The 24,021-nt window shown below is 27.1% G+C and overlaps 2 protein-coding genes across 3 annotated transcripts in view; one reads left to right on the forward strand and one right to left on the reverse strand.

Annotated features, from left to right (window-relative positions):
- The first annotated feature begins 2,504 nt into the window (after window positions 1-2,504).
- Window positions 2,505-24,021, forward strand: part of LOC133794761 (uncharacterized) — a 36,993-nt gene continuing 15,476 nt past the window's right edge. The window contains exons 1-2 of one of the 2 annotated variants that reach the window (XR_009875309.1): window positions 2,505-2,872; window positions 22,561-22,769. The gene's annotated coding sequence lies outside the window, so the exon portion shown is untranslated. Of the gene's footprint in view, window positions 2,873-22,560; window positions 22,770-24,021 lie in introns of those variants that run through there. The other variant, XM_062232147.1, reaches the window with a different exon arrangement.
- Window positions 3,095-22,474, reverse strand: LOC133794759 (calcium-transporting ATPase 12, plasma membrane-type-like). The gene is made up of 3 exons (XM_062232146.1): window positions 22,278-22,474; window positions 21,812-22,090; window positions 3,095-6,330 (listed from the first exon to the last, which is right to left on the reverse strand). The coding sequence occupies exons 2-3, from the start codon at window positions 22,034-22,036 to the stop codon at window positions 3,301-3,303; spliced, it is 3,255 nt and encodes a 1,084-aa protein (XP_062088130.1). The 5' UTR covers window positions 22,037-22,090; window positions 22,278-22,474; the 3' UTR covers window positions 3,095-3,300.

Genomic DNA, 24,021 nt, shown 5'->3' on the forward strand with positions numbered 1-24,021 from the left:
AGAATTCCTAGAGATAATCTTGAGTTTAATAACAAAGACTCGTGGACTAGGCAGATTTAACTGCTAAACCACGTAAAAATCGTGTGTTTATATTGTTTTATTTCAATTGGCCATTTTCAATTATTGTTTTCGTGCTCTTCTTTCACTGTTTGACGAAAAACGGCGTCAACATTAACAGAATGATTGTGTTTTTTTATTTTGAAATGTTAGTTTGATGATTTAAGTAAAAAAGAACTATGACCAAAATCGAGTTTAGGGGTCTATTTGAACTATTCTACAAAATACAAGGTCAAAAAAATAATTTGTCAAATTATAAGGTCCAAAGAGATAAGAAGACAAAAAACATAGTCCAAAAATATAAAAACGCTATATTTTATTGTCAAACCATAAACAAAATTGTGTCGTCTTTCATTAATTACCTATTCTATTTAGAGTGTTCATCCTTTTAGCAATGATTTTTTTTTTTTAAATATTGCAATGATGCATTTTATGATGTTCAACATATGTAAAACTACATATTAAATTGTAGTCTATGTGTGGTGTGCCCTATAGCAATATTTTTTTTAATAGCTTACTATATTTGAATAATGATTTATTTTCATTTTTTTAACTTTCTAAATAATTTTTTTTGGCAACAATAAATACTTCATTAAAATAATCGAGGTATAATACATCGAAACCTTATTTATATGTATCTCTTCTATATAAAAAGTGTGTCGATTTTTTTTTCCATTAACTTTAACAGAATATTCTTATATTTAACATAACTTAAACTTAAATAATAAATAATTAAATAAATTAAAATATAATATTTTTGAGATATTTTACAATGATAATTATTTAAAAATAATAAAATCATACATTTTATAAATTAAATAAAATTTAATTAAACTTAAACTTCATGTATTAGAATAATATTATATTAAACATATAATATAATATAATCTACTATCAACAAGCAACAAACTTCTTAAAAAAAATAACAACAAACTTAAATTTAAAATCACACATAATATTAATATTATATTTATCATATAATATATAATCTATTGTTGTCACTGTCAAATTCAAAAACTAGAACAAACTTAAACTTAAACAAAAATAAATAAATTAAAATAAGATATTTTATGATAATTTAAATAATTAAATCATATTTATTTAAAAAACAATAATGTCATACATATCAATTTCTGTGATAGTTTTTTTTATTCTATGATTAATTTCTTTTTGAATATTATTGTAATTTATATATATGTCATGTAGTCGTGTAAATATATATATTTGTGTCAATGTTGTGTTTAGATGTCATATATGTACACATTATTACAGATTATTGATATAAATATTTGTATATATTATAAAATTGTAATTCATTCTATTATATATTAAACATTTTATTTATTTTTATGATATTGTTTATTTATTTAAAATTTATATGATAATTTCAAAAATATAATAAAAATAAATACATATTTGAATAATCATGTTTACAATTTTAAAATTAAACAAACGCGCATTGGAAATTACTTTTACCTAGTATGTATATATATATATACATATACATAAAAAAAAAAAATGAATTTTCAAAATTTTGTTTACTCACTCTTATACCTTATTATTCAATATTTTTGTAAAACATCAATAATTTAAACAGTAAAAAAATATTACTTCGATAAGAGCTATATATTTACCCAATTATATAATGTAGGTTGAGGATAAAGGAATTTAAAAAAAATATTAATTGCAGTCGATGGAAAAGTCTTACTCTATGTTTGGTCAGGGGAAAAAGAGAGAAAAAAAATTGTTGAGAAAAGTGAAAAAAAAACTGTATATTTGTTAGGAGAGAAAATAATGTGGAAATGAAAAATGAGTAAAAAAAAAGTGAGTCCCACACAAAAATTTTCTCTCCAATTTTAAGGAGAAATATTTGTATATATTATAAAATTGTAATTCATTTTATTATATATTAAACATTTTATTTATTTTTATGATATTGTTTATTTATTTAAAATTTATATGATAATTTCAAAAATATAATAAAAATAAATACATATTTGAATAATCATGTTTACAATTTTAAAATTAAACAAACGCGCATTGGAAATTACTTTTACCTAGTATGTATATATATATACATATACATAAAAAAAAAAATGAATTTTCAAAATTTTGTTTACTCACTGTTATACCTTATTATTCAATATTTTTTTAAAACATCAATAACTTAAACAGTAAAAAAATGTTACTTCGATAAGAGCTATATATTTACCCAATTATATAATGTAGGTTGAGGATAAAGGAATTTAAAAAAAAAAAAATTAATTGCAGTCGATGGAAAAGTCTTACCCTATGTTTGGTCAGGGGAAAAAGAGAGAAAAAAAATTGTTGCATATGTGTTAGGAGAGAAAAGAATGTGGAAATGAAAAATGAGTAAAAAAAAAAGTGAGTCCCACACAAAAATTTTCTCTCCAATTTTAAGGAGAAAAGAAAACGAATTTTTTTTCTCAAACTAATAAAAAGTTTTAATTACTAATATACTATTTACTCATTTAATTTTAAAATAACAAACAAAAGAATACAAATGTAATGATAAAATAATTTAATTTTCTTTCCTTCCTCCGTACCAAACAACAAATGGAAAAAAGTCATAAATTTTTTATCTCCCTTTTATTTTTTCCTTCCATTCTAATCTCTTTCCTCCTTGCCACACATACAAACATAGCGTTAGAAACGCAAGTCGTATATATATTATCAAATATCTGCAGTTGACTAGAGAGGTCAACCTTCACTTCAGAGACTCTGCTCCAGTTACTCCCTTCTTCTTCGTGGAACCAATGCTTGTCTCAACAACTTTCGGGCTCCATCACCTCAGGTAAGTTTTACATAATTTTACTCTTTTAGAATTATGCTGCTGCTGGCAGTAGTTTTAATTGAATTATTTACTTCCTCATTCAGTTTTCGCCTTTTTGGTATCAATTGTACAAGTCTGGTTATTCTAGACTAATATTACACAGCGCAAATAGCCTTAGCATAATTTTGCAGAAAGTCTCTTAGTTAGAAAAATACAATTTAATGGGAAAGTAATTATAAAGACTTGCTATAAAATTGGTCTATATATTACGCATTTGAGTATCTTTTAAAATATCTTAAAGTCAGTATTATTGAAAATAACGCTTTGCTTGGATCTCAATAATACAAAAGATAAAATAGAGCTAGCAAAAGAAGTGCTGTATTTAAGATGGAGCTCATGTAGAATTTTCAGAACTACACGTCAATGGAAATTCTAGATTAGAAAGCGAGTCAGAAAGCAGAGTCAGAGTGTGTCATGGTAGGCGGTGGTATAGTATGAAACCTGGAAAGTAGCTTCTTGGTGAGTTTCCATGTGCCCTTGGCTGCTGCATCGACTAGGCATGAAACAATTCCTATAATAAAACAGACCCCCCACTGAGCCAAACTCAAATTCTCATCCCTATTCACAGCATGGGCCACCTGAATGAAACTGGCCTGTAGTCCTAGTACCAAAACCACAGCCAAGGGAAACCATCGATTTCGATGAATTCTCATCAACACGTTTATATTCTCTACCTCTCTTGAATTCACCTGATTAAACATTTGGCAGAGAACGAAACTGTTAAAAATCATGGACTTACTCACATGTTGCTGTTTATGACAAATTCTGAAGAAGCGCAGTAGATGATGCCCTTTGATTTGAAATGTGACCAAGATGGTAGTCTGATATAAAGCCTGAATTATCATATTTCTACACATGTGTACTGAAATGAGTGATTCATTTGGCCTTATTGGAGGCTTGCGCATCAGCTCATTATTTGGTGGCTCCATCAGTAGAACAGGCCCAATTACAAAAGTTGTGACCAAATTAGTCCAGAACAGTTGAATCCCGGTGATTGAGTTTGACCCCAACCACACTGTGGTGATGGATGCTATCAATGTTCCTGCAATGTTGGTGACGAGATCTAGTTGAATGTACTTTTGAATGTTGTAATAAGTACATCTTCCGCACTGTATAAGAGTCAGCAAGGAACTCAAGCTCCAGTCAAAAACTTCCAGGTTAGAACTCTCTCTAACCATTTGGCAGCTCCTTCTCCCCATTGTAACACCGATATTAGCTCGTGTTTGCATGGGAATGTCGTCTGTTCTACTTCCAAGCGCTAGGACAACGCCTCCTTTCCTTTTCAAGTATTCCATTAGAAGTATTCTGTCCTCTGGAAGAGAGTTTCCCATTACGCAGATCATATTTGCTTTATCCATCTTCTCTTGCTCGCTGTAGTTTCGAAAATCTTCACCTGTAATTACCAGTCCACCTGGGGGAAGAATTTTACAGGCAATAGCTATATTTTTAAGCTCTGTCATGTCATCTTCTGAGACCAATACGAACTTCACTTGGGCATCTTTAAAATCTTTCAGTGTTTTTTCTATCTTGGCGCAACAGGTGTAGTTCTTGATACCAACCATTGCTATTAAGGTTAAGTTATCCTCTTCCACAACGGGATCATCAATTCGCTTGTAAGCATACGCAATGGTTTTTAGATCTCGCGATTGCATCTCCTCAATATTCTTCTCAAAAACCTCTCGTTCGCTGTCATCCAATCTTCTTGTATTCCCATTCATGTCATAGTAGTTGGAGCACTTTCCTAATATTGTTAATGCAGGTCCTTTAAAATGCAAAGACATATTCCCTGTCGCAGTGTTTTCCTTCATCAAAACTCCACTTCCTTCCTCATTTGGGCTCAATCTTTTGATCTTCATGACTCTATTACTTTGCCACAAAGTGTCAAGCTCTATCTCCAAATTTGAGCTAGCCCATGGAATAAGTGGGTCCTCCTTACGGGGACTCGATGGTAACACAAGTGGCGCACAGATGCCAATTCCAAGAGCTTCACGAATGGATTTTTGTATCCCAGAAAGATTGGAGCGTGTAGTCTGGAAGACTTCTTCAGTACCAATGAAGCACATGGAAACATCAGCTGGGTTCAATGGAGTTTTATCAGTGCAAATGACTGTAGAAGATCCCACTATCACAGAACCCAACAGTCCTTGATCTGAGTAGGCTTCTTTGGGCAACATCTTCTTTCTCCATAAAATAGATACAGAAGTAATGATAAAGGGTATTCCTTCCACTACTCCCACCATTGCTGCAGTGAGTAAAGCTACTATATTTGCACCTATATTTCCTCTTGGTTTCATGACAATTCTCTCTATAATATTCATGAATTCATAGCTCGTATCTGGTTTCCCCTTGAACTGTGGAAGATCAGGGTCAGAATAAAAATGATTGTCCAACATAAAACGAACAAAAAGAACTACCAGAATTATTACAGAGAGTAAAAGCCCGATAATTTGCGTAAACCTACTCAACCTATCAAGCTGAGCAGGAAACCGCGTCGTCCTGTCTGGTGTTTGAGCGCTAGCGGCTGCTGAACTCATTAGCTTGCTAAATTCAGTGCCTTCGCCCACAGTCGTCACTAGCATACGTCCACTTCCATGAGTCACCATGAAACCATGAAACAGAAACGGATCTTCTTCATCTACGGTCGACTCCAACCCGTCATGAACCACTAGAAATTCACCTCTAATAAATAAACCATCAGCAGGGACTAGACATCCGGTCTCCAACAATAAGACATCGCCTTGGACGAGTTCGGAGGCGTACACTTTTTGTTCGGTGTTCCCTCTGTAAACAGAGACCGACTTCTCCTCCAAAAGTATTGGCCGATCCCTACGTGATCGTTTAAGCTGCAAGTGGTCACGTAATGCAGGTGCAACTACGAGTATGATAATGGCAACAATTATAAAAAACCCCTCGTACCAACCTGTCTTGGCACCATCTATCTTCATTCCGAATCCAATCGACAACCCCGCAGCTATGAAGAGAATCATGATGATGATGGCGACATCGTTGCAGTGATTTCGGAGGATTCTGAAGAAGCTCGGAGAAGGTATAGCTTCAGTTGCCTGTCCTGTAATGGGGTTATCTGAATTAGTCTGCGCAGTTCGCAGATTCAGATCTTCTTGGTCGCCAGAGATTCCAGCCTCCAAATCAGTATTGAGAGCCTCAGCGATTCCTTTGACGCCTCCGAATTGGTTCAAGGAAACCAAGTTCTTGGTTTTCATTATCTCGGCAATGCTGGCATTTTGTTGGTTTTTTGCATCAGTAGCAGTACCAATAATAGTGCTGTTGGTTTCCGGTTCCTCATGAATATCCACAATGGTTTGAGGATGATGATCATGATCATGATCATGATCATTAGGTAATGCAGGTGGAGCATCTGTGCCGCTTGATGTTGATCCCCTCAGCACTGCTTCTGTTTCCTGTAGTAGAATCAATAAAATGAAGTCAAAACGCTACTGTGTAGTGCTTCGAAAGTGGATGAGTCGAGTGAGTTGTGGTATCAAGAAGTAGTAGTGATCGATTAGAACACTTTGTGTTTCTAATTGTCGATTCCCCAACTACGTACAGACTTGTTTCTTCTCTTTAGTCTTTACAAGGAGGCAGAAGTAGTTCACGTAATCTAGTGTCTATTATCAACATGCATAAAAAGAATACAACAAACAAGTTAACTTTTACTTTCTTAAGACTGTAGGACTATTACTATTATGTTAATTGTGAATGGTAATAATATGAAAATAAAATAAAAAGTAACAAATAACAAACTGATCTAAATTGTAAGTGGATAATGAAATGAGAAAAACTTGGAGAAGAAAAAACCTATGATTAAAAATAATTTAACAATCAATTAGTAATAGCAACGATAAAATGGTTACGATTTTGTTACTCAATGCAACATATCTGACAAAATGTATACTCTGAGACCAAGTCTTTAATGTTGTGAATCGAGTTTATTTTCAGCATTTAAAATTTGGAAAATTGACATAATATACTTAATTTCGTTAAAATTATGGTCAAAGAGTTTTTTTCGATTTTATGATTTTAAGGAAATTTTTATATTTTGATGGTTTTGCCTATTTTTCATCTTTTGTGTTGTTTTTAATTGTTTAAGTTTATGTATAATTGTTTTCATATTGTTTTTTAGTTCTATAGTTGTTCTGTTGTTGTATTGATGTCTAATTAGTGATTAGTTGTTTTATGATATATATATATTTTTTTGTTTAAAACATGTTAGTATGCAATTGATTGATTTCTAGTTAGGGGTACTCAGGATCTATCCCGAACCAATTCAAACCATTTAAATTACAACAAGTTAGATATCCAATTATAATTTAATTGGATTTGAAAGTTGGATGTTAGTTGAATTGGATCGGTTGGCGGATGAGATTGTGAAAATACATTTAGTAACTGATCAAATTCAATTACAATTAATTTATATTTTTTTTATATAATTATATATTATATATAATATATTTAATTGGAATGTTTTTGTTTTTGGATGCTATATGTTAGTAGTTTGGAGATATTGTTATTGTTTTTATGTTCATATTTTATTACTATCTAAGTACTTTAGTTATTGGTTTGGACGCATTAGTTTTAAATTTGAACGTCTGTGTTGTAAACTTAATATTTTCAACGAGTTAATGTGATAATTATAAGGACTTAATTTAGTATTATTATTAAATAATGTTTATTTTTTTGCATGATTTATTTTGTATGCTCTTTTTATTTGTTAATTTCTTTAATAATAAAATTTAAGTTCAAAGATAAAATAACCGATCCAATCTAATTACAAATCCAATTACAATTGGATTGTATTGAATTTTGAGGTCAAATTGGATTGGATTGGATGATGATTTCTAACATCCAACATTTAATTGGATTGGATTGGTTAGGGATAAAAATGTTGGATCCGATCGGGTGAGCACCCCTACTTCTAGTTGTTGTCCAATTGTTGTTTTTTAATGTGTTAGTATGCAGTGAGTTGGTGTCTAGTTGTTGTTCAATTGTTGTTTTTTGGTTGTTTTTTTTTTACACCGTATTTTTGTAAATAATTTTTTTGAAAATTATACTTTTAAAACAGTGAGTTTTAATTTTGATAAATATGATTAGTTAGGTTACACTACCAGGTCATGTTTGGTATAGGTTTGGTAAATTTATATTTAATGACTTGGAGGTTTGTATTTTCAAGTGAATCCTACTTTTTAGCTTGATTTGAATGTAGTTTTATATTTTTAAACACTTGAGTTTGATATTCCCTAATATAAACCTCCTCTAACTCTATTCTTACAAACCCAAATTTTATATAAAACAACCCCTACTATGTGTAATATTTAGGTGCATCTTTTGAGTAGCAAGTCTCATATTACTAGATTTATATACATTTCAATCAACTTTTTCGATTTTTGAATGGTTTTCAATACTTTTGACTATGTTGGCTCTATAATTGGCGTACACATTTAAAACTAATCAAAGAAAATGATGTTTTTTAAGGTGATGATATATTTGCACCGATATATATATATATATATATATATTACATCCCTATTTATTAAAATAAATCAAATTAAATTATTATATTAATTTATTGTTCTTTCTTTAATTTTTTTATCCAATTGTCTTTATATCTATCTAAAATATATTATATAAGTCTTTGTAATATTTAAAACTAAAAAATATAATTGCGCTTCACGCAGTCTTTTGTAATGATTAAAAAATATTTTTTTGAAGAGATTGTGTTGTAGGTTGTCATTTTCATCCTACACGAACAACATGCTCCCTATATGGACCGTAGACGCGTCTTGACCCAAGTGTTTTTTTCTAAAATAGTATTCATTGTATAGTAAATAATTAAAGTGTTGAAAACAAAGTCAAACAACTTGTTGTATGTGCTCTTTTATATATTTATTTATTTATATTATTATTATAAACTTTACGTAATTTTCTAAATTGTGTATAAGAAATTTATGTTTTGTGTAAGAGTTATTTTGGTCGATTACCATTTTAGATCCTTTATTTTTTAAATTAAGTTTTAGACCTCATATTTGGTCAAAATGTTGAAAATAAGAATAGAGATATATCGATTATTTGAACATTATATTTTGATTGATTACCTGTTGTGATCCTTTATTTTTAAAAATAACCTTTGGACCATGTATGTATTCAAAATGATAAAATTCTTAATATAAAGTAAATTATATATAATTTATGTTTTGTGTAAGGATTGACACAATTTTCAACCTTGTATTTTAGCCGATTATCTATTTGGACATTTTATTTTAAGAAATTAACTTTTGGACCTCGTGATTTGTTAAATTTTTTTTTTTATGATAGTGTTCATTGTATAGCAAACTTCTGCAGGATTTCGAGAAATTATGAATAATTAAAGTGTAAAAAATAAAGTAATAATTGTTGTGCGCATACTTTATTTATTTATTATTTTGGCTGATTACCTATTTAGACCCTTTATTTTTAAAAATTAATTTTTCGACCTCATGGTTTGTCAAAAAGTTAAAATATAAATAAATAGATCAATTATTTGAACACTATATTTTGAAAAATTATCCGTGTTGACCCTTTAATTTTAAAAATTAACATTTGTGATATGTATTTATTAAACGATAAAAATTCTTTATAAAAATTAAATTATATAAATATATATAATTTATGTTTTCAGCATAAGTTCATCTATTGCCAAATAAATGTGTTTTTTAAATCTTTAATTTTGTTTATAAAAGTTTAGTCAACACACACTCTACGTCTATTATAATTAAGACTCTAATTTTTTTCCTTTACATAAGTCTTTGTAATATTTAAAATTATTTATCAGCTACTTTTTAATTATATATTATAAATTAATTTTATTGTATTTTTATTTGAATTTTCATAAATTTATATTTGAAATTATATAAAACCTTCATTGTTTTTTACTTCATTAATTATTTCATAAAGAAAAATTTTAAAAATTTATTAAAAAAATTTAGTTTGTATATTTTAATAAATGAGGTGTTTTTTTTCTTCTTCATAAATAATTAAAAAAAATCAGATTATGGGAAAAAAAATATGACATAATAATGATTTTTTACAAAAATATAGCAAAATAATGATTTTTTTACAAAAGTATGAGAAAAAAATCTCATAAAAGGGAATACAAGTTTTAAAAAGCCATAAAATAATACTTGTAAAAAAAAAACTATATTTTTGAAAACTTTATTAAAAAACCCACATAAAAGGTAATTTTCACTATAATTTAAAACCTAATATATAGGAAATATATAAGGTAACCACTTTGCCTAGCTCAGATTCAATTCCCCACTGTAACAAATATATATAAGGTATTTTGCTCAAAAAATATATATAAGGTATAATTATAAATAAATATTAAATTGTTTGATAATATGGGATCCAATGACGTTTAGTTTAATATTTCTAATATTTGACAAAAATATATATTTTTCAAACATAAAATGCTATCAATAATATATAAATTAATATTTAAGATCGTTTTAAAATTATAACAGTATAAGGTAATATTTAATTATTCATTATTTTTTTCATTTTTAAAACAAAAATATAGAAATATTAATTGTACTGTTATTTTTAAAAAATCTTAAAATATAGAGATTAATTGCGTAAAAATACGATTATATTTTACAAATAAGGTGTTATTAATGGCCTAATTTCTTAAAAAAAATTTGTTTTAATATTGATCTAACTTATTTTGGTGGGACAAAATCGGTGAGTCCTGTTGGCTGGCCTTGTCAGCTCACAACTTAACTGTTCTCTTCTAACTATCACTATTCCTATCATGCCCCGTACAATGAATAGTGCAATTTAATGTTGAATCTGCATATTTTATTTTAAATATACATGACTGATATTAAATTATACCAATTATTATATATTGCTTTTTGTGGTATTTGACACCTTATTAATGTGCCATATATAGCAACACTCCTGTTACAGTCCCAACAATTATATTTTTTAACACAAATATAAATTCATATTCATCTCAAATAAATTCCAAATGGTATTTGTTTTATTTTTATAAATTTATGAGTTTTTATTCTTAGTAATTCATAGTTTATGTATGTACATACAATATTAAAACATGTTTATTAATTATATTATTGCATGCAGTTTTGTTAACAATTTAGCACTAGCTAGGATAAATAATCTAAATTAATAAAATTATTCAGTTTGTCTTGCTGGGATTATTTATTCCAACAAAAAATCTGAGATCATTTGTCCCACATTTGAAAGATTTACACTCCACTAGTCTTAATTAATTATTAGTTTCGAAACTTGTAGATCCTATTTCAATTGCACACTAGTAAATAACTTGCGATTATAAAAATTTTAAATTATTAAATTATATTTTAAGTAATTAATATATTGTAAATACATATTATAATTTTATTATAAATATTTTTAATTAATATATATTATAATTTTATCATATATTTTTTCAATAAATTAATTAATAATTATAAATTAAATATTTTTGTATTGATATCTATTATAATTATTATTATAGATATATTTTTTAAATGAATTATTATAGATATTTTTTCCTTTAATAATTAATATTTTTTAAATAACCATAAATTAGGAAAAGTGAAATAAAAAAATAGACTAATATGGAAAAAAAAATTAGAGTGCCACATGACGGACCTAATTTTATATATATTTATACTATATTAACTAAATTAGATCTAAGTCCTTTTTTTGTGTGAGGGGTGCCCGTTTAGTTCTTACCTATGTCGGTATTTTTGTTTTTGGTATGTAAAGAAATTATATCCAATTTTTTTATATGATCACTGATGTTAAAATTAAGGGATTTTTTTTATTAACATAGTTATTGAAAAAAATTAATCCATTTTTACGGTTTCTAAAAAATAGTTTTATCAATGTACTTTTGCAAAATAAATAATGAAAAATACGATCTCTTCCTCAATACACTTGCTCTAATGATTTGAAGAACAAAAATAGAGGAGCTAAGTGACCCAATCAGACCATATAACTCTGAGTCAGGCATGTAAATGAGGCGGGTCTGCCCTGCCCCGCCCCGCCCCACAAATATTTTGCCCCGTCCCGCCCCGCCCCGATTAGTTTCTTAGAGCGGGGCGAGTCGCCCCGCCCCGGCTTAATCGGGGCGGGTCTGCCCCGCCCCATTTGCCCCATTTAACTTTTTTTTTAGAAACATTAAATTATAATTTTAGAATTTTTCCTAAGCCTAAATATTACTTTTTATTGTAATATTTATATTTTACACTTGGTATCAACTACACCATCAAATATTATATATATTTTTTTATTTTAAAATTTACAAAATAAATACAAGAATAAGGATGAATTATATAAAACATATTTTTCAATATTTATAATTCTTTCTAGTCTATATAGAATTAAAAATATTCTAAACCACATATAAAATGTCAATTTTACGTACTATGTATATAAGTAGCATGAGAGAATTGAGTTTGAGTATAGAAAAAAAAATTGAGGCGGGGCGGCCCTGCCCCGCTTAAATTTCTAGCGGGGCAGGGCCTCGCCCCGAATTCCGCCTCGTTTTTACCGGGGCAAAGATGCCCCGTCGGGTCGGGGTCCTGCCCCGCCTCACCGCCCCATTTTTCCATGCCTAACTCTGACAATATCCATTGCTGAGCTAATAGAGATTTAAAAGAACAAATAACAAGGAACTCCCAAATCATCTAAACCAATCAGCTACAGAAATAATTAAACCACGTCAGATTATAATGTCTAAAATTAGAATTACATGAGATTGAAGTCTTTGTTTGAGCCTTGTGATTAAATTGGGCATCTTTGTGATCTCATTCTCTGCATTTGCATGCTTTGGTCAACTAATCTATTATATATATTTTTTAATCTATTATATTATATTATATTATATATATATATATGTGCCGATTGTTTAATTGGGGTGGGTGAGTCTTTATCCCTAGAATATATACATTTTTCCTTCATTTTCTTTCAGACCATTCTATGTGGTAATTTTCACTCACTTTTTTCATTTTTTTTTATATGAAGGAGTTTTATGATTGTATTTTCGTTTCTTGTGTCATGTGCCTAGTGTGGGATGTGAGTCTTCATATGTGAAATTAATCACTATATTTGAATCATTTTACTGAACTTGTAAATAGTGCTACCTTGTAGACTTTATACTTATTAGTATCATATTTTTTCTAGATGAGTAAAATGCCAAAAATGAATTTTAGTAAAATGCCTAGATATTAAAAATGCTTCTTATTATCATTTTTTAATGTAAATAATCTATATATTAAGGTTACTTGAAAGAAGAAAACAAAAAGATTGGAAAAAAAATCAAATGAAAAAACAAAGGATTCATATATGTAATTGTTAAGAAAATAAAGACCCAAAACAAGCAACCGTCAAATCAAACACACAAGCAAAAACAATATCATATCTATGGGTTTATGGATTAGAAAATCAGATTTCCAAGGGTTTATGGGATTTGAAAATTAGATTCTCAATGGGATTATGTGTTGCTTAAGAGTTTCAAGGGTTGCTTAGGAGTTTGAAGGGTTGCTCAATAGGGTTGTTTACGAGTTTCAATGGTTGTTTAACAAGTTAATGTATAAGATTGCTAAGGGTCGCTATATGAGTTGCTTATGAGCTTTAAAGTTTCAAGAGTTGTTTAATGGGTTAATTTATAGGTTTCTAATGAGTTTCAATAGTTGCTTAAAATGTTGCTATATGAGTTGCTTAAGTTCTTTAGAGTTTGAAGGATTGTTTAAGAGTTTGAAAGGTTGCTTATGAGTTTGAAAGGTTGCTTAACAAGTTGATATATATGGTTGCTATAAGGAGTTGCTATATGAGTTGCTTAAGAGTTTTTGAGTTTCAAGGGTTGCTTAAGATTTTGAAAGGTTTCTTAATAGGGTTGATTTATGGGTTGCTTGCGAATTTCAATGACTACTTAATAAGTTGATATACATAGTTGCTAAAAAGGGTTTCTATATGAGTTGCTTAGGAGCTTTAGAGTTTCAAAAGTTGTTTTCTAGGTTGCTTTATGGGTTGCTTACGAGTTTCTATGATTGCTTAGCAAGTTGATATATATGGTTGCTATATGAGTTGCTCGGGAGCTTTAGAGTTTCAAGGATTGCTTAAAAGTTTGAAATGTTGCTAAATAAGGTTGCTTACAAGTTTCAATGGTTGTTTAACAAGTTGATATATATGGTTGCTATAAAGGGTTGATATATATGGTTGCTATAAAGGGTTGTTATATAAGTTGCTTAGAAGCTTTAGAGTTTCTAGAGTTGCTTTTTGGGTTGTTTACGAGTATCAATGATTGCTTAACAAGTTGATGTATAGGGTTTCTATATGAGTTGCTTAAGAGTTTTAGAGTTTCAAGAGTTGACTTTGGGGTTATTTTATGGGTTGCTTACGAGTTTCAATTGTTGCTTAACAAGTTGATATATAGGGTTGCTAAAAACATTTGCTTAGGAGCTTTAGAGTTTGAAGGGTTGCTTTATGGGTTGCTACGAGTTTCAAAAGTTGCTTAACAAGTTGATATGTAGGGTTGCTAAATGATTTGCTTAAGAGCTTTGGAGTTTCAAAAGTTATTTTTTGGGTTGTTTACGAGTTTCAATGGTTGCTTAACAAGTTGATATATGGGGTTACTAAAAGGGTTGTCATATGAGATGTTTAGGAACGTTAGAGTTTCAATAGTTGCTTACGAGTATCAATGATTGCTTAACAAGTTTATATATAGGTTTTCCAAAAAGAGTTGCTATATAAGTTGCTTAGAAATTTTAGAGTTTCAAGAGTTTGAATGCTCTTATCAAATCCAAAACTACATATCAACCATGTTTGCAATTGAAAAATCAACCAATATTGTTAGATGTTATGGTTGAAAGCTTTTTGAATTTTTACTTCAAAATTGAACTTGGCCATTAAAATCTCCGCAACTTTCAGGTATGTGCTAAGTTTAAAATTGAATCCACTTATAAATATGTAGATCATATAATGGAATCCAAAAGAGATCTAAATTGGAATAAAATTCTGATACCCACCATTAAATTTAGTTTTTGAAAAAAAAAATAACAACTATATAAGTTCTCCACAAAATATTATTAGGGGCATTATATTTGCACCCGAAAAATTGATTAGTACATCCCATTTTTATTAAAAATTAATATATTATACATTTTTCAACTTGTGCTTACATTTTTCTAGGTTTTTTTTTCTTTTTCATATTCTAAAGAATACATACAAATAATACTCATCTAAAATTATAAATATAAAAATTAAAACAAAAAGTATATAAAAACTTGTTAAATTAAGAGTTTTTTTCTACAAAATAATGAAAAGAATATAAGTTGATATACATAGTTATGGGTTGCTTGCGAATTTCAATGGCTACTTAATAAGTTGATATACATAGTTGCTAAAAAGGGTTTCTATATGAGTTGCTTAGGAGCTTTAGAGTTTCAAAAGTTGTTTTCTAGGTTGTTTTATGGGTTGCTTACGAGTTTCTATGATTGCTTAGCAAGTTGATATATATAGTTGCTATATGAGTTGCTCGGGAGCTTTAGAGTTTCAAGGATTGCTTAAAAGTTTGAAATGTTGCTAAATAAGGTTGCTTACAAGTTTCAATGGTTGTTTAACAAGTTAATATATATGGTTGCTATAAAGGGTTGTTATATAAGTTGCTTAGAAGCTTTAGAGTTTCTAGAGTTGCTTTTTGGGTTGCTTACGAGTATCAATGATTGCTTAACAAGTTGATGTATAGGGTTTCTATATGAGTTGCTTAAGAGTTTTAGAGTTTCAAGAGTTGATTTTGGGGTTATTTTATGGGTTGCTTACGAGTTTCAATTGTTGCTTAACAAGTTGATATATAGGGTTGCTAAAAACATTTGCTTATGAGCTTTAGAGTTTGAAGGGTTGCTTTATGGATTGCTACGAGTTTTAAAAGTTGTTTAACAAGTTGATATGTAGGGTTGCTAAATGAGTTGCTTAAGAGCTTTGGAGTTTCAAGAGTTATTTTTTGGGTTGTTTACGAGTTTCAATGGTTGCTTAACAAGTTGATATATAGGGTTACTAAAAAGGGTTGTCATATGAGATGTTTAGGAACTTTAGAGTTTCAATAGTTGCTTACGAGTATCAATGATTGCTTAACAAGTTTATATATAGGTTTGCCAAAAAGAGTTGCTATATAAGTTGCTTAAAAATTTTAGAGTTTCAAGAGTTTGAATGCTCTTATCAAATCCAAAACTCCATATCAACCATGTTTGCAATTGAAAAATCAACCAATATTGTTAGATGTTATGGTTGAAAGCTTTTTGAATTTTTACTTCAAAATTGAACTTGGCCATTAAAATCTCCGCAACTTTCAGGTATGTGCTAAGTTTAAAATTGAATCCACTTATAAATATGTAGATCATATAATGGAATCCAAAAGAGATCTAAATTGGAATAAAATTCTGATACCCACCATTAAATTTAGTTTTTGAAAAAAAAAATAACAACTATATAAGTTCTCCACAAAATATTATTAGGGGTATTATATTTGCACCCGAAAAATTGATTAGTACATCCCATTTTTATTAAAAATTAATATATTATACATTTTTCAACTTGTGCTTACATTTTTCTAGGTTTTTTTTTCTTTTTCATATTCTAAAGAATACATACAAATAATACTAATCTAAAATTATAAATATAAAAATTAAAACAAAAAGTATATAAAAACTTTTTAAATTAAGAGTTTTTTTCTACAAAATAATGAAAAGAATATAAAATAAAATTATTGAAATCAACAAAAAAAAATTAAAGAATGTTAAAAAAAATAGTGAGGAAAAGTGTTAGAAATGATTTTAAGCATGATTTTTTTTAATTATTAGTGTGCCTATATATATATATATATATATTCATAGAGTGCAAATATAATGTCATATTATTATTTAAGTTCTAATTTTACCTACATTATCCATTGCATTATATATATAAATCTATATATATATAAAGGAGAGCTTCAAGGATATTATGTGGCACTCTAAAATCTCTTCAAATCACTCTTTCTATTTTCTCATTTAATCTAATTTTTTTTTATTCATTTTCTATTTTCTAAAATATCTTAACAATTGAAAATATCAATATATATACATATTAATTTGATTAAAAATTTATTTAGTTTAAATATTTTAACTACTTATTTATTAAAAAATATTAAAATAAATTAATTAAAAATTACGTAATAATTTTCGATTATCTATATATCTATTTTTCTTATTATATTATAATTATGTTTTTTTATTCCAAAGTGAATAGTTTTACAAAATATTTATATTTATATCTATATATAAATGAGAAGGTGGCATCCTATATTTTTTACAATCTATTTTTACTATTTTGTGAGAATTTTATATTGTGTCCAAAAAAAAATATACATACATATATACGTACATCAACCCTTCAACAAATGTAACAGAATTAACCAAATTAATACACATACTTATAAATACATTGATTATAATATAGTCATACGTAACAGTAGTTATCCAATAATAATAGCATGAAAGAGATATCAATGAGAATGGTCACATATGGTTTAACTAAACAGTTATCACAATTAGATTTTATTATATTATTATATCATTTTATAATTAACATTTTACAATCTAAAGTATCTAATTTTTTATTTTCTTTAATATTTTATTAATTTTTTCAGTTTTAACCTATAAAAGTATGCCGTTACAAAATAATATGTTGCTTTTGCAGGCAGTTCTCTTCCTTAGAAAGAGAACTACCTTGATATTGGTAAGAACATATAATACCTGAATATTAATGAGAATTAAAATTTATTATCGGGTGTTGAATCGCTTGATGCTGTCATTTTTATTTAAAATTCTAATTATTATTATTTTCACTAAAGAAAGTAAACTTTGAGTATATTGATTTACACTGTATATATGAATTTTAAAGAACCCACGTACCAAATTTTTAATTTTTCTTTTCGCTATGTAATTCAGTAAATATTAAATATATATCTTTATATCTATATCTATATATATAAATGAGAGTTTTGATGAGATTATGTGAGACTCTAAAATTTATTCAAAGCACTCTTTCTATTTTCTCATTTAATCTAATTTTTATTCATTTTCTATTTTCTAAAATATCTTAACAATTAAAAATATTAATATATATATACATATTAATTTAATTAAAAATTTAATTTGCTTAAATATCTTAACTACTTAATCATTGAAAAATACTAAAAAAAATTACATAATAGTTTTCGGTTCTCTATATATCTATTTTTCTGATTATATTATAATTATGTTTTTTATTCAAAAGTGAATAGTTTTACAAAATATTATAATTATTATCATCAATCATCAATATTTATAATTGTATTTTTCTCTTATTTGATATTTTACTAAGTTTGTGAAAATAAGATATTACTAATGACATTTTTTGGATTTGTGATTTGTTTTCACTATAATAAATAAATATTTTATAGATTGTAATTTTAGTGGACATTCCCGCAGCAACAAAAGATGCGGAGGTTAATGTGAAACACGAAAAATTCTTTTTAGAAATAAGGAACACATTATGAATGAAAAATAATATTACTAAAAATAAAATAATGCACAACAACAAAAATAATAAATGTTTATTTAAATTATTTATGTTTTTTTTTTAAATTTAAATGTAATAGTTTTACAAAAATATATATTAACAACATATATAATTTAATTTAAATTTGATTTATTTCAACGATGTATATTTTGAATTTAAATTTGATTAGATATTTCATTACAACAACTATTTAATTAAATTATAAATATAAGTAAACAATATTTTTTTCTCATTTTTTATATTACTTTTTTAATTTATTAAGGAATTTTTTTTTATCTATTTTGTCTGTTCTCTTTTTTCTCATTTTTATTTTAATAAAAATTATAATAGATAAAAATATCTACATATAATAAAAAAAAAAAATAATAATAAAATCTATCTATTTATATTTTAACTTTTTGACAAAATACATAATCCAAATGTTAACTTTTAACAATAAAATATTCAAACAGGTAATCAACCAAATTATACGTGGTTCAAATAATCTATCTTTACATTCCTATTTTTTAAATTTTGACAAAACACAAGGTCCACAAATTAATTTAAAAAAAATTAATGGTCAAAATTGGTAAATAACTAAAATACAAGGTTCAAAATGGTGTGAACCCTTATAGAAAACATAAATTATATATATTTATATAATTTACTTTTTATAAATAATTTTTAACCTTTTAAATAAATATATGATCCACATGTTAATTTTTAAAAATAAACAATCAAAATAAGTAATCAGCCAAAATATAGTGTTCAAATAATAGATTTATCTATTTCTATTTTAATATTTTGACAAAACTTGAGGTCTACAAGTTAATTTGTAAAAATAAAAGTTCTAATGGGTGATCGACTAAAATACAAGGTTCAAAATAGTGTGAACCCTTACAGAAAACAAAAATTATATAAATATATAATTTAATTTTCATAAGAAGTTTGAAAATTTTAAATAAATACATGGTCCAAAGGTTCATTTTAAAAAACATAGGGTCAAAACGAGTAATGAGCAAAAATACAGTGTTCAAATAATCAATCTATCAATTCCAATTTTTATTATTTTGACAAAACACGAGATCTAAAAGTTAATTTTTAAAAATAAAGACTTCAAACAGGTAATTTGCCAAAATAAATCTTACACAAAATATAAATTTTCTTATACATAATTTAGACTTTTTATAAAAACAACTACGCAAAGCGTATAATAATAATAAATAAAAGTAAATGTACAACAAACTTTTTGAACTTTGTTTTCAGTACTTTAAAATTTGTCAGAATTTTTCAAAAATCTACAGGAGGTTCGCTATACAATAACAGTGAACACCATCATGAAATAAAAAATTATGGTCAAGATGTCTTCACGTGTCTATATAAAGAACATGTTGTACGAGTATGGTCAAAATGAATCACCACCCCACAGTCTCCCAAAAAATATTTTAAAATATATATGTTTTAATAATTATAAAAGACTGCGCGGAGCGCGGTTATATTTTCTAGTTTAATATAATTCAAAGATTTGAATATAGATAAAAGCATGGATCATATATTCCTTTCTTGAAGTACTTTTACACTTGAGATCAAATTGAATGCAACATTGACTGACTGCAACTTGAATGGTTGACCAAGTCAAAAAAGACATTTCCAAACCAAGTGGGAAAGAAAAGAGATTGAAGAAGAAGAAGAAATTACACGGAAGGAAAGAAGAAACCGTAGAAATGAAATAAGTAAAACATATAAACCTTATATTTGAAAATAAAAATTTATAAAACTGAAAAAGAAAAAAACATTACGGAAAGATGAAAAAAAGATGACAAATAAACGTAAATAGGATCATTTCCCTAAAATTAATCAATGGAATATGTGGCAACCTCCAATTCGTCCAAAATATTAATAAATTTAGAAAAAAATAAAACAAATTATTTTAATTCCTAGAAGTTTAATTTTTAAATACTTTAAAATAATTAAAAATTTAGAAAAAATAAAACATTTTAAATTCCAAAAAAATAACACACGCATTTTTAAAACTAAAAAACATTAATTTAATTTAAAATCTAAATAAAATCATAAAAAAATCATTTTGATTTTGATTAAAATGTAAATACAATCTAATTTCATGTTGATTAAAAATGAAATTTTTATTTAGATTTTTCATTAAATTAATGTTTTTTAGTTTTAAAAATACATGTGTTTAATTTTTTATGAATTTAAAATAAGTTATTTTTTTTGGGGAATTTTTTTCCTAAATTTTTAATTAATTTTAAAATATCTGAAAATTTTAAAAATAGACAATTTGGAGCCTGTCACGTGTCCTATGAGTTAGTTTTAACAGTTCACTGTCACATATCCTGTAGGGTTAGTTTTAACAGTTGATTTAACGACAAGAAGTTAAGTGCAAGAAAATCGTTTATCCGTTAAAATTTTTACATGAGTATTTAAATGACAGAATTGTAATTACTTGAGTAGTTTTGCCGTAAAAAAATTTACATAAGTATTTAACTGCAAGAATTGTAACTACTTGATTAATTTTACCGCCATTATCCTTAAAAAAAAATTAGGTTATAATTTCTCTACATGCCGAAAATAGAAACACTCTTTTAGTAAGGGCTTAAATGTCACCCTACTATAAAATTTCACTATATATTTATAATTTTTTTACAGTAGTATTAAAAGAAGAGAAAACATGTTGATGTTAACATTTGTTGAGTGATCAAACATGTTGTATATATCTTGGATAGTGAGCAAAACCCATCATACATCATGACTTATTCTATATTAGGAGTTATTTCATGTGAGAATTTATAAGAAAACAAAGAGAGAGAGAGAGATAGAGAGAGAGAGAATCTAAAAAATTCTTCGTGTTGGTCTTAGAATAGGTCAGGCGGGGCCAAATGTTTCATTATATATGGATTGTTCGTGGTACGACATAAGTGATAGTTTTAATTAGCTACGTATAAATAAATTAAATTATAGCAAAAAAAAAATTACTAGCAAAAATATAGTGTATTTTTTTTATTGTGTTTTCTCTTACTACTTGTTTGGACAAAATTGTTTTTTGGAACTTTTAAATTTAAATAGACATTTAAACCAAATTTTGAGCAAACTTTTTTAAACTAAAATTACAAATTTTTCTCCAAATTAAACAAAACAAAAGTAAAACAATTACACTGAACAAATTATCTTGTTATATTTAATTTTTTTCTCATCAGCAGGTTTGAAAAGGTAATAATACAAAAAAAAAAATTAGTATAAACCATTGGTATAAAATAATAAGTTAGAGGAGAAACTACTCACGTCAATAGGGAGTGTGACGTAAGAAGCGGCTAGTTGGCCTCCGTTTTGAGCTTCTTTTGCTAAGATTATAAATTTCCTCACTTGGACGATGCGCCGCCAGAGGGACCGAACCTTTCTCGCAGCCACGTCGTCGTAATTAGTAGTAGTACTCGTTTCATCAAGCAACGGAATAGTTCTACTTTGCTGAGACTCAAGATCATCAGTCTCTGTTTCATGTAATGCCATGTCAGATTGATTATCCAAACTGGGGATATATTGACGATGTATATGATTGATGATCTGCCAAGAAAACTACGAATCAATAATATAATTATTTATATTCGAGTTTTAATAATAATGAAAAACAACGTAAAAGGTAATGTTATTGTAGGGATATAAACTGATGGTGTACGAAAACATAAAAGTAAGTGATCGAAATGAGCTTTCAAATCTAAGATACCTAATTTGAGAAGAAAAAGAAAAGTACCACTAATACTTGATATTGGTTTGGGGAATCAGTAATCGGTCCCGTTGTTGTGTTCAGTCTAATTCATTTATTGCTATATTTATCATCTAGGGGTTACAAGGAGATAGAGATGTGCTATAGCGTGTGGACCCCCTCACGCATACTTTCGGATATATTTCTGTCCAATTTTATTGACCTAATTGATTACCATTACTCGTTATTTTCCTTACGTACTCACTTTATTAAATATATCCACTTACAACTTAGAACTAATGTTAATACATTATTAGGGGTTGTTTGGCAGGTAAAAATCTGGACACGGGAATAAGAATCTGAACACTTTCCCATGTTTGGTACTGGGTTTGAGTTTTTCTAATCTGGGAATCTGTACTCCAGGGGTTTTAACTTTTCCTGATTCTAGGTTCTAGTGAAACTCATCTGACAAATGGTTTTCAAATAACCAGGAATGTGAAACACTTCAAAATTATTATTATTATTTTAAAAAAATAAATCTTAAACCATTAATTTTTTAGTTAATAACTTATTTTATTTTTAAAGCTTATAATATAAAAACAAATATACATATATCAAACTATAAAATGATAAATAATATTTGTTTATTTAAAGAAATTAATTTGTAAAACCTTTATATTATTAATTTAATTTAAAATAACAAATGAAATGTTATTAACAATAAAATAAAGGTATTTTTGTAATTTTAAAAATTATATTTGATTCTAGTATTCAATAGATGTATTTTTTTAATTGTGTTAAAAAATATTTTATGAGTAAAATTGTTTATAAATTATTTTGATGAAATATATTATTATATTAATTTTATGAAAATATGAAAACTTAACAGATTCCTATGTACAACTAAACACCGAAAATCATTTTCTCATGAATCATAGATAAGAATACAGTGCACAACCAAACACAATGATGTAAGTTTCTAGACTATCAGATTACTCTCTTCAACTTTTCCAATAATATAAAAACTATGAACTCCTCATATCAAACGATTCCTTAATGTACGTACTTGTTTTAGGATTTTATCGAGGTCATGTGTAATTGATTGTGTCATTGAATGAAACTGGAAAAAGATCGAATTCTGCTGTATAATTGCGACAGATTAATAATTCTTGAATCTCAAATAAAGTACATTTGCTTATGAATTAAAATATAAGGATGCTTTTTATAATTTTTGAAAACTCAATACAAATTAATTTAAATTAAACAAAAATATCACATACATAAATAAAAAATTGTTGTATAAACGACGACGCGGTAAGATAAGATAACACGCCACTAGGTATTTCGATCCATGTAAGACTTGAGTAATGCCTTTATATTTTTTATGTAAAGGAGTTATCTCCGGTACTTAATCGAAATTGCTATATTCCTTTCAAATTCTAAATTCCGGTCGCAAATTATAGATGAACCCTTTTCCCTAATATATATTATATTTATATAAGAACCTTCCACGATACTTCTTTTGCAGGAAAATTAATTTTCAACACAAATAACTGAATAATAATCTAGTAAAGAATGAATTACCACTTCCTCACTAATTTGCTAGTGATTTTCTTAGAACACTTAAAAGGAAATCAAGAAATTATAGCGTTTTCCTAATATATATATATATATATTATTTCCTGCGTAAAAAATTTCGATATCATCTTCGTCGAGCCTTCCTACAGGCTTCAGGGAAAGAATAGCATGTTAATACGATAATAAAGGTGCAATATGCAAAGACTTTACATGG

The sequence above is a fragment of the Humulus lupulus genome, chromosome 8 (genome assembly GCF_963169125.1).
Source record: "Humulus lupulus chromosome 8, drHumLupu1.1, whole genome shotgun sequence".
Classification (NCBI taxonomy): domain Eukaryota; kingdom Viridiplantae; phylum Streptophyta; class Magnoliopsida; order Rosales; family Cannabaceae; genus Humulus; species Humulus lupulus.

What these genes read in the sequence shown, in the direction of transcription:
- LOC133794759 (XM_062232146.1), bottom strand. Translation starts at nt 22,036, where the DNA reads ATGGCATTACATGAAACAGAGACTGATGATCTTGAGTCTCAGCAAAGT. An exon ending in ACGTCACACTCCCTATTGAC is followed by an intron (nt 6,331 to 21,811) that starts GTGAGTAGTTTC and finishes ATTCTACTACAG; the next exon opens with GAAACAGAAGCAGTGCTGAG.